The following is a 12,079-nucleotide window of genomic DNA, read 5'->3' on the forward strand; positions in this document are numbered from 1 at the left end:
AGGAGACAGTGAAWACTTATTTATATTGATTCCTGAAAGTTAAAGCATCAAAAATGTCCTTCTCTCTTGAAACCAATCTTCTAAGATATTGAACATGTAAAGAAAAAACCTTTGTTCATTCTCATGATATATGAAATATTCCTTTGAAGATAGATCTAGCAGTTAAGTATAGATTTATACACTAGTTATATTCTCACTCAAACTAAAAAATTCTACTTGTATGAGAAAAAGAATTCTAAATTGCTCAGTAGAATTTGTCATTGGATACTTTAGCAAAGGTGACATTTATGGTGTTCAGTCCTTTCTTCAGCAGTCTCACCTGTATTTGTGAAGTTTGGTCAGAACTGCACAGTACCTAAATTAGAATATTATATGGTTCTTATGTCATAGGCTCTACAAAGTTCTCTCCAAGAGCAGCAGAAGGGCCTGAACTATCTCAGCACAACCGTGGAAGAGATGTCCAGGAAAGCCCCTGCRGACGTCAGCCAGAAATATCAGTTGGAAATTGAGGGCATCCTTGGCCGCTGGAAGAAATTGTCAGCACAGCTGGTGGATCAGTGCCAGAAGCTGGAGGAGCTTATGACTAAACTCCAGCGATTCCAGGTTAACAAAGATTTTTCACCACAAACGACTGTCTGGTTGCTTGTGGCCATAGTAATGAGCACAGCATACATTTATATGCAGCAAGAGAAGAGCCACAGACTGAAATCTCAAAGCAGCACACAAATACGAGATTTCTGCCTACAAGGCRGGCTTAAATCAGGAAAAAAGTGTATTAAGATGGTCCCTTCATTCGAATGGATCCAAGATTTTAGTTCAAATTCTGATTTTGTGGCTATTTCTACTCATGTTTTTGCAAATGCCAAAATTTATCTTTGATTTCAGTGAAATTGGTATTAGTATTTCTATACTTATTTTTTCAGTAGATTCAGCCAAAGTATTTTTACTGTGTTGGCTTTAATGGATTCATTTACATAATTAAGGTCATTTGTAACATGATAGTATCTTAGCAGCAGTTGCAACAAACCAGAAGTGTACAGGTATATCGGAAGTGTACAGGTGTATCGGAAGGGTACAGGCATTGGAATGTTACACTGTTTCTCTCATTGCGAAGATCTTCTGTTTAGACTAATTCGTAGATCACATGTATCAATGTTACACAAGTAAATGATGACAGTGTATAGGGAATGTCTATCGCTTAGATGTTCTGAGGCTTGTAATGTGCCCATTTTTAACATATTCCTATTCTATTTCTGTGTARTTTCAAGGGAGAAGTTGTAGGTGATTTCAGATTATCTAACTATGAAAATGTAGAAATATTTTAACTTTCTTCCTCTCTTCCCTCACATGCAAATGAACACTAACATACTGATAGTGGATATGACCAAGAAAATTCTGAAGGTTGAAGTTCTGCAGCCATACTCAAAACTGTTTTCTCAAAGTATATTTCTCCACCGTATTGTTTCTCTCTTTTTCTATTTCTTTTATTTACAGTATTTCAGTCCTGGGCCTTGGTTTGCTTGTAGGAGAATATGATACATCATTAGTTTCATGTTATGAAATAGAGCACAATAGAACAAGAGCCATAATTGTTACTTACAGTTTACCATTTTCAGAGAGACCTGGACAGGCTGGAGAGTTGAGCAGAGACATACTGTTGTGTCACTAATAAACTAATGAATTAATGTATTCAAGTAAAGATTTTAAAACTGCATCATGAGAAATGATTCTGAACTATTTTTACTCAGTGATAATTGAATGAACTGTTGAAACTTCAGAATTTTGATAATTGCCATTCTGAACTATACAGATAATTTTATGTAATATTTTATTAATTCAATTCATTTTCCACAGTAGCTTGTTGTTATTAAATACATCACCCACATTATACAAATGTTTCTTTGGTTATCTACCTTGTAATAGTTGTTAAAGCATTTTTGAACATACTTAGGATGCATCTGTATTCTAATCAAACGTGTCTTTTCTGTAATTTAATTCAACGTTTTTCTGTTTATAATATCTATATATACTTCATTCCTGGTGAAAATACTATTTGATGAGCAAATGCATTATAATTTGCTTTTGAATAGAATTTTAGCAATTTTTCATTTTTATTTTGGCAYGTGCATCTAGGTGTATGCTTTAAGTGACATTTTAAGGTAATTTTAAGTGACTTCTTTAAAGGACAGTCTAAGCTTTTCATTGACTATAAGATTAGATAAAAGCTTTCATCTGCAAGACTGAGGAAAGCTGGAAATGGTTCTGYTGACAGGCCATCAAATCTCATTCCACTTTTTACGGTCTTAAGACTATCCATGTAATGTTGCCTTAGACTAGTAGGGTTGCTTATTTGCAAGGATTTGATATTTATCTTTTTTTTCTTTTAATTGCAAGGGTTAATTAAAGAATATGGGAAGAAAATTACTGATTACGGAGAGTCTTGTGCTAGAGACAATAACTGAGGATCAGTCTCTCAAAATCTATTTTCAGCTCTCTCAATGAGTCATTATATGATTTGAGTTTCCCAAGTGAATCTGTTTCAGTTACTGTAGCACTACTTTTTTATTTTGAGTGGTGACGGAGCTTTTCTGTATCTGTATCTTCATTCTTTTCTGTTGTATTCTGGCAGAGATATAGGCAATGAAACATGCAACTTCCAAAATGAGCCTGAAAATTAAATTGAAGTCATGAGGCTTTGTTCATAAGGCTGAATTAATTGCTAAGTGATCTGAAGCCATACAAGAAAATAGTAAACACACATGCACRCATATAGCATCTGAACACAATATTTTGAAGGTATAAACATGTGAGGAGGAAAGTTGCCCATTCCTAGACATATAGAACTTGGGCAAAAATGATCAGAGTGCAGGCTAAAGAGTGAATGACAGTCCCAGATAAAATTGGATTTTCTGTTTGCYGTGTTTGTATTTTCAGAGTATTTTCAGACAGTTCAATAAGCCTGGAATTACATTGCAATGAATTTAAGTCATAGTGCCAGGATGAATTATGCTATCACCAGTCAGTTTCTGTGTGATGCAATAAAATGTCTTTTTAATAAACAGAATGACACTAAAACATTGAAAAAGTGGATGGCTGAAGTGGATGTTTTTCTGAAAGAAGAGTGGCCTGCCCTTGGTGATTCAGAAGCACTGGAAAAGCAGCTTGAACAGTGTACAGTGAGTGTTACCTGCCTGCTTGATGATTATTTGTTTCTTCAGTATGTTGTTGGTATATATAACAATGACACAAATGATCACTGGTCCTAAAAATAGATTTATGTTGTAAGGAGTTTTCCTTCTGCAATGTGCTAGAGCCTCTTTCATTTCCTAGGTTTGAAGGAAAGTTCTATAAAAACTGGTAGACCTGAAAACAGAGAGAAGGCGTACTGTGACTGTATCATTTTGTATTTATAGCAGAAGGAAAACAATAACAAGAGAGTACTTGCTGCAAATAATAAGTTAGTAGCCTCTGGAAACTTAGGATATGTGTTTATTTAGTTTATTGAGTTTACAAACACTCCATGTGTATTTATTATATGCTATGCAATCTGTGCCAGGAGGTCTTTTTTCTGCATCTATTATTCACACATGATTTACTGGCTCTTCTAACTGTACCAAAAGAACTTGCAGGTATTGTGAATTATACCCATTTTTCTCACTAAACTTACAAGTTCCAAGATTTTCTCCCAGCAGAGTTTTAAAGCATCATGAAGTATTGATATTTCTATCACAAGGTTTACAAATTCTTCTGCCTGTCCCAACAGACTGTGTAAGTGCAGTGAATCTTATAACCCATAATCGTCCATGGCTATATGTTTAAAGGGATTTACAAGTTCTGTAAATGTTCTGGCAGGAGGTGTAATTATTATGAATCATATATATTGGCTTTACAGGATGATGAGCTCCTCAGAGTTTCTTCTCTGTGTTTATATTACCCCTTACTTAAATAAAAATGAACATTAATTATAGAAGTCTTATCTTTTACACAGTAGTAAATTACATGCAACTTCTTTCGAATCTGTCACCTAAATTTATAAACTATTCATACAAATATTACCCGCTGTTGTCAGATACATAATAAAGTTAACAAAGTCATCATCACTATCTATGTGTTTACATTTCCAGCCTGTTCTATGGTGTAAGAAGCTCAGGTAACGTCAGAACCACTACAGAGGCCTTAAGAAATAAGATTAGAGGTGGCTTAAGTCCTAGTGCAAGTTGGAACTACCCCAGAGTTTAAATAATATTCAACCACCTGCTTATGTTTCTTACAGCCAAATTCTAATAACGAGAAATAACCTGAGAATGTCACCRTTCAGATCAGTTTAAGGATGCTATGAGGTCAGTTTCCACCCTTAGAGTAATGTCAGGATAGTTAAGTGAAATGGCTTCCAAATAATTTTCATGGGATGTTCCTTCAAAAATATGAGAAAAACATTTATTCAATACTGTAATACCATTTAAAACTTTATAGGCTATATTTTGCAAATAAACTTTATCTTATATAGAATAGCTTATCATAGCAGAGTTGCTCATTCCTTTCTTGTGTTCATCTTCATAGTAAAGTGTTAGTTGTGCTCGTATATCTAGAGATCTGGACCAAGCGCATATCAGTATCTTGTGTAGACACATTTTTACAGGAATGATATATCTGAAATACTTTATATGACTACTACTTTCCTAATCTTCTGTGATTCCTTTAGGCTTTAGTAAATGATATCCAGACAATCCAGCCCAGTTTGAACAGTGTTAATGAGGCTGGGAAGAAAATGAAGAGTGAAGCAGAACCAGAATTTGCCTCCAGAATAGAGACMGAACTAAAGGAACTCAATCTTCAGTGGGAACATATTTGCCAACAGGTATCAAGTCTCTTGCTGTGACTGGTTCTTTTTCAGTGAATATGTTGTTTTCTCATTGGCAGAATCTCTTCTTCTGTGCATATCCAGTAGATATGAAACAGAATCTAGACCTACTGCATCTTACTCACATGTCATTACACTAGATGAAAATTCACAAGACATTAAAACAGCAAAGCATTCAGAGTTCAATAACCTGGAATTACAAATATGTGCACATATGCATTTAAGTATATTACAATCTCCAGCAGCCACACAAATTTGTGGGAAAAAGGCATAATTGGAAAGGACAGTTGTTTTATTTTAATTATGGCCATTTTTAATAAATAATTTTTGCAGATTAAGGGAGCTGGAAATTACTATTACTATTAGGATTCCCATTCTTTATAATTCATAATCACAGTTTAAAGGAAATTTCTTTCAGGATGTACTACTTTTACTTTTATCTACTTGCTCATTCTGTTGTCTACATTTTCTTTTTTTTAACATATATTTACATAATACTATAATCATTCCCTTTCAATTTAGTTTAATGTTTTCTGAAATTATTATTCTTTTATTAATAAACAACCAGAAATCTTTAAAAACATCTTTATATATACTTTGAGACTGACCACTCAGGATCAGCTTCTCTAACCCACATAAAATTTTTGGAAAAGCTGTGGAACATTTTATATAGATAAAAACAAAGAAAATACAAGATGATGATTAATGCTTTACTTTAGATGTATGAAGTGTCTCAAGTTTTAAAACAATTCTCTGGCCTACTATTGCTTCTTRCTGCTCATCACCATTTATGTTCTCATTCACAGTGTTACATATGTCTTTTAAACAAAATAACAAGATTTCTGATAACTTTGGAATTTTTTCTATGAAATAACTAATCTCATCTCAGCTGAAAAACCAAACATAGAAAGAAAAAGTCTATATTTACTAAATTTAAACTAGGAAACTGGGGGAAAAAAAAGAAAGAAAGAAAGAAAAAAAGAACACCTCCACGGCGGATTTTGGATTTAGTAGCTCTTTGTAGATTTTTCTTCCATTAATTTGGCTCCAAACAGTCCAATGTTTACCTTTGTGAAATACAGCGCAACTACAATATACATGATMATTTTTCACATAGTATTATATAATGGTCTTAGCACTGATACCATGTAACAGATCTTTGATGATCTTTCATTWCAAAGTGCCATGTGCTAAAGAAACACAGGGTATGTTACAAAGGTGTCCCACTCCAGCAGAAGTAGTGTTAACTCCAGACTCAATAGCCAGAAATAGTGCTGTGCTTGAGCTAAGGAGTCATACAGAGAAATGTAAGGGCTTCAGTTGTTTTGAAGTAAGAGATGAAACCTTTTAAAAGCCAGAATTTGGAAGATATGCAGTACCCATTTTATAGATAAAGTTGAAGCTGGTATCATATGAATTACTTCACATGTACAGAATAACTTCCTTATTTTTTTCTGGTAGACATAGATATAGAAAAAAATATCTTTGAAATCTGCAAGACATTTTATGGACCCAGTTGTGTAGTCTTTTCTCTTTAACTAATCTGAAGTTTTTAATTGCTTGTTTTTGTAGGATTAATACCACAGATATCTTTGCACTTTTTTTCACAGAAATTTAAAGTAAAGTCTTGTGAATTTTGTGAAAGGTAAAGTTCAAATAAGTTCCTGTCTTTTACTATTTCATTCTGACTTCTCAGATAATCTTCCTATAATAGTTCTACCCAATATACTGTTGAAATTATTGCTTCTCAATAGCCATTTCTAACACAACTTCTTCAGTAATAACTTAAAACACAAAAGAAGGAGTAAAAATAAAACTCAAATTGGTCTGTAYGGGTTTCTTGAAAGGATTTGGAAGAATCGATGTGGATTAATATTTATTTAGTTAATACGATTATGAGCCTTGTGAACACTAACGAGTCTTCAGGTACTCTTTCCAGATGATGGAAGATTATCCTCTCATCTGGTACTGATACTGAGGAAGAAGCAGTTTTCTGGGGCCACATATGATTCTGCTTTTGCACTTATCGGACATCAATTTTGTGTTATTACTCTGTTTTGTTGTGTAGAACAGCATTTATGTAAGATTTGTAGTTTCCTCTTTACAGTGTTGATGATCTTTGCTACTTTTRTATTTAACAACCAGTCCTCAAGGACAGGTAACCAAACCAAAACCAGTCAAAAACTAAGACCAAGTACTAAGATGCRGTTCCTCTTAAAGATACTAATAACRTTTACATAAGTAGCAGTGCAGTAGAAGATATTTGAGTGATCAGTTCTGCATATCCAATTCTGACATATGGCACCAGTACAAATATTTGTTTTTGTTGCAAACTTCTATGYATCATCTATCTAAAGATAACTTGACTATTGCTGTCAATTATGGACAATTCTGATAGACTGATACAGAATACTGTGTACACTGATTGGCAAAAGATCTAATGAAAAGGCTTTTTTCCCTTCAAGGTATATAGTTTCCTCCAATAGAAGGTTCCTTTTTTACTTACTTTTCTTTAGGGTATACACCTTTCTGAGACCTTAAGGCACAGCTTCATCAGCAGAACTAATTATACAAATTGTCTATATTATTCTCTAACAGGTTATTCTTGAACTGGTTAATAAGTCTTCTATGTTTATAGCTCAGGRGTCTGTTGTTTCATTACTGAGTGTACTTGCAAAGGTTTTGCTATTATTCATTTTACATCTTTTAGAAGGATGATGTTTTCTCAGCTGTGTTTTCTAACAACCTCAAAACATGATATAGAGGCTTGTTCTAGAGCCTTTGAAAAGTGGTTCTGCATAGCAATGACTCACTAAAAGACTATATAAGTATACACGTATTTAATACTTTCTCCACTACTTATTATTACTATCTATCTAATTACTTGTAATTAATATCTAATTACRGCAATGTTATTCATATAGGTTTGATTTTTTTTCCTTTTCCGGCTAAAAGACCTTCAGGTTGATGCAGTAGGCTCTTGCTTCACATACTGTTTTCTTTCTTTCTGAAAGGCATATGCTAAGAAGGCAGCATTAAAAGGTGGTTTGGATAARACTGTGAGTCTCAGAAAGGATTTGTCAGAGATGCATGAATGGATAACACAAGCTGAGGAAGAATATCTGGAAAGAGATTTTGAGTATAAAACACCTGAAGAATTGCAGAAAGCCGTTGAGGAACTGAAGGTAAAAGACAAACTAACTTCTTGAACTATGTTTAAAACTCTTTTTGAATCTTCCATTCTAAAGAARGAATCTACTCTTCCATTTTAAAAAGGTACCTTTCGGTAACTTCTCAGTAAACCTGAAATTTAAAGCAATAGGCAGGTTCAAGTAATTTCTATCTGGAGTACACTGGAACACCTTTGAACCTTCACAGCACTTCTTTGCTTGCTTTTTTTTTTCGTGTTTTTTTTTCTTTTTCCCCTCTTTGCTTTATTGCAGCTTTGACATCCATTTATGTAAGAAATAATTCCCAAGAATCAACTGTTAGCAGCTGTTAACTGACAGTTTATTACTTAAAGATAACCCAGAGTGAAATCRGTTGATATTTTATCTTTATATTAAAGAGATAAAGAGAGAGAGAGAATGATTTAGGCATGGTAGTATGTACTAAATATGTATGATTTATAATTATGGTACTTGAATATGGCAATAGCATCTTCCCTCTCAAGTAAGCAATGTTTCTTTCGTATGAGAGGAGCATGGCCTTCGCTCAGAAGAACTAGTTTGTGCTTAAATATACTCTTGCTCAGCCACTGGGTGTGGGGTTGGTTTTTGTTTTATAGGTGAATTCTTTGGCAGGCGGTCAGYTTATATGACCTTAACTTTCTGTCCAACCATTTGTTTGCAAATGCCCCACTATCCAGAGGGTTTTATCAGTTTTGGGGAGCAGCTGACCCTGCAATTGATTACTTCTTTCTAAACTTACAGAAATGACTTGGTGCCAGTTCTATGCAATATATAGAATGAAATAGAACAAGCTGGGATCATAAATGAGACAATATGATATTAAAAATGAATATTTGCTGAAGAAATGCAGTTATTGTTCAGGAATCAAACAACAAACTCAAATTTGTACCTTACACTGCATAAAAAGTAGGTGAAGTGTATAGTTTTAGACATAATCTCCATTAAGGATTTCCAAGTGAAACTTCTGTACTTCCAGCTTAAAGTACAGGATGTTAAACTAGAACACCTGGACCTCTGCAGATAACCAAGCACATTTGTCGTSCATCCCTAGGCCTGCTCCTGGTGATCCTTTCCCTGAAGGCTTGCAGCCTCCTCTCCTGTCACACAACAGGCAAAAATTGGACCAGAAATTTTGTTCATTCTGTGGCCAATTTCTTCCCACAGCCAGGAAAGARGATAGTCATGGACAAGCTGGCAAGCTGTCTCCTGCAACGACAGCCTAATCCCAGTCACATATGTTCTGGTTTGTGGAAGTTTGTGGAAGGAGGTGGCAGGGAGCAAGGTTTTGTTTTAATGCATTTGGGCCAGGAGTTCGCATCTCAAATTTCTGTCAAATCCGGTACACACTTAAGACACTAGAGATCTCAGTGTTGTATTTTCAATAGTTACAGCTTGTTACACTGTTACAGATATACACACTGTCCCACTGTAAGCAGCCAGAAGAAACAATACTAGATATGAAAATCTTGTACCTTATTAATGCAATGGCATAACTAAGGAGAGCAGCAAAAGGTGGAGGAAGTTGGAAACTGGATTTGGATAGGAACTGAAAATGAATTTCTCCATTTGTGAAAGATCTCTGCTGTGAATAAGKTATTATAGAAGATGTATTAGGAGCACTTTCTTGACAAAAATCACTGAAATATTTTAGTTTTCTGAGAGCTCCAGAAAAGTAAATAGTTGTAAAAGAGTCTTAAACTATATATAGTATCATGTGTTATCTCCAAAATGAAAAGGGCAGAGGAAAAGTGTTATTGATCCATTCAAGATTACATCAGAAGAGATGGGAGTTAACTGACTCCTGTTTTTTTCCTGGTAGAGTAGAAACCAGATATAGTTATTTGAAATCTKCTTCCTTCTCAAACCAAAACTACAACTTCTTTTTTTGCAGAGAGCAAAGGAGGAGGCCATACAGAARGAAGTGAAAGTGAAGCTTATTACTGATTCTGTGAATAATTTTATAGCAAAGGCTCCACCTGCAGCTCATCAGGCTTTGAAAAATGAGCTTGATGTTCTAATTACCAACTACCAGCGACTCTGCAGCAGGCTGAATGGAAAGTGCAAAACTTTGGAGGTTGGTTATTTTGTCAGTCATATTTATAGCCATTCTAACTGCAGAAATAAGTTTAAAAAAGGCAGTAAAGATCATTAGTAGCTGAAGGCTATCCTCACCTTATGAGCCATATACCAAGTGCCATTTACTAAATCTTACTGAGAATCATGTGTGTTGGAGAGCCAAATTAAAGAGAACCTTCAGGCATGGTTGTTACGTGGGAGACAGCAATGGCTTCCCTGGCTTCTTACCGCTCCTGAGATTAAACATWGCACCTGGCTCCTGTGGAAATCCCATGATGTTGCCTTCAACAGCTCCTCTTTCTTCCATGGGTGAGGATTCTGAGTAAACAGTGCTGGAGGTGGACATGTGATGTAGTCTCAGCATGGGAACGTGGTTCTGTGGCAAGCTAAATACACTCATGCATTTTGAGCTGGCTATGCCCTTTTGGCCAACTCCTTTAAAAATTCTTCTCCTAGAGTTGCTTTCATATTGCACAGTTATCATAGTGAATTAGATTGGGCTTTGTGATGTGAACTAAGTTCCAGCAGGTRATTTTGCAGAGGACAATTATATACTTGGGAGAGAATTTATATCCTCCAAGTTTAGGTGCAGAAAGTATCTAGCCTAAGCTGRTAASCTAGGTTTCCTGTAGTCACTGGAGYAGGAAAGTACGCCAGGGTAGAAGGCAAGTCACCATCATCATCATCATAAGGAAAGTACCATTTGATAGTTCTTGTTATCATATGGCAATATCCCTCTCTAACCTCCTCTTAGACTAGAACCTACGTTTTTGTATGATAACAGGTGAGATGAATTGTACTCTGGGAAACTAGAGCTACACAAAGTCTAATACCACTTAATAAAATTGTTTAAACTCTAGTTAAAAAAAGAAAATAAAGACTATTTGTGAATAGTTTGAATATTTTGCCTGTGTATAGAATGCCATTTTTTCTGCTTGTTACAGTATCTTCAGATACTGTAAAGTAGCAGACTCTTTTTTWAATTCTGATAGAATAACAATGGAATTTAAAGCTTTATGTTTTCTATTCCAGCATTTTAGTAGTCTAAAATTGCACTAAATGTGATTTAGAATGAGYTTTCATATAGATTTCAGTTAAAATTTTTAAAAGCTGTGTTTTCAAACATTTTATGAATCTATGTTTTAAGTAATTAGCATACAGACTATATAAGCAACTTAGCTACATCTTATAATAAAAACATAGATGTCTAATACAAATCTTTAAAAATCTGGTAATTTGTACATACAGCTCTTATGAGAAAATTTTACTCAAAAGCATAAATAAAGAAAAGTGAATCAGAAAAGATTCAAGTTGTGTATTGAAGAAGAAGAATTCTTTTTATGCCAAAAAAAAAAAACGTGGTTGTGTATTATATTTATATGGAAACCGTAAATACTATTGAGCTCTGGAAAAAAATCAACCATATGGCACTGTTGTCATGTGAGATCATGGTGTTTTGGGGATGAGGCGTGTCRTGTTTTCAATGTTTTAATAAAAGAAAGTTAGCTGTAATATTTTCAATCTTTACATACATATACGTATATTTTTTCCCCTCATCAGGAGGTATGGGCATGTTGGCGTGAATTATTGTCTTATTTGGATGCAGAAAATAAATGGTTGAATGAGATGGAGTTGAAACTCAAGGCAACTGAAAATATCCAGGGAGGTGCAGAAGAGATTTCCGAGTCACTGGATGTAAGTGCTGACTAAAATAAAGTCAAATCAGATGCACTGGTAAATTGTAAACTRCATTACATTACAAATAAATCAGCATTCACATTAATAAAACGCAGAATATTTGGAAAATGTTATGTTCTCATTTGATCTAACAAATCAGGTTGTGAATTTAGATCCACTTTAGTGAAATAGACTAATTACATGAGGAAATACTTGCTTCGTTTTCACAAGTTATGCCTGATTTTGAACACACTCTTCAACAATAATAAAACAT

At 34.4% G+C, this 12,079-nt stretch overlaps 1 protein-coding gene across 9 annotated transcripts in view; it reads left to right on the forward strand.

Annotated features, from left to right (window-relative positions):
* DMD (dystrophin) overlaps positions 1 to 12,079 on the forward strand; it is a 1,137,868-nt gene that overhangs the window by 378,588 nt on the left and 747,201 nt on the right. For all 9 annotated transcript variants that reach the window (XM_085319436.1, XM_085319439.1, XM_085319437.1 and 6 more), the window contains 6 exons: positions 391 to 603; positions 3,063 to 3,176; positions 4,703 to 4,858; positions 7,876 to 8,046; positions 9,944 to 10,126; positions 11,689 to 11,823. In XM_085319436.1, the coding sequence (XP_085175562.1) occupies positions 391 to 603; positions 3,063 to 3,176; positions 4,703 to 4,858; positions 7,876 to 8,046; positions 9,944 to 10,126; positions 11,689 to 11,823 (972 nt within the window). The remainder of the gene's footprint in view (positions 1 to 390; positions 604 to 3,062; positions 3,177 to 4,702; positions 4,859 to 7,875; positions 8,047 to 9,943; positions 10,127 to 11,688; positions 11,824 to 12,079) is intronic.

Source organism: Rhea americana, unplaced genomic scaffold (assembly GCF_003343005.1).
Source record: "Rhea americana isolate MKP2758 unplaced genomic scaffold, rheAme1 scaffold_59, whole genome shotgun sequence".
Taxonomy (NCBI): Eukaryota; Metazoa; Chordata; class Aves; order Rheiformes; family Rheidae; genus Rhea; species Rhea americana.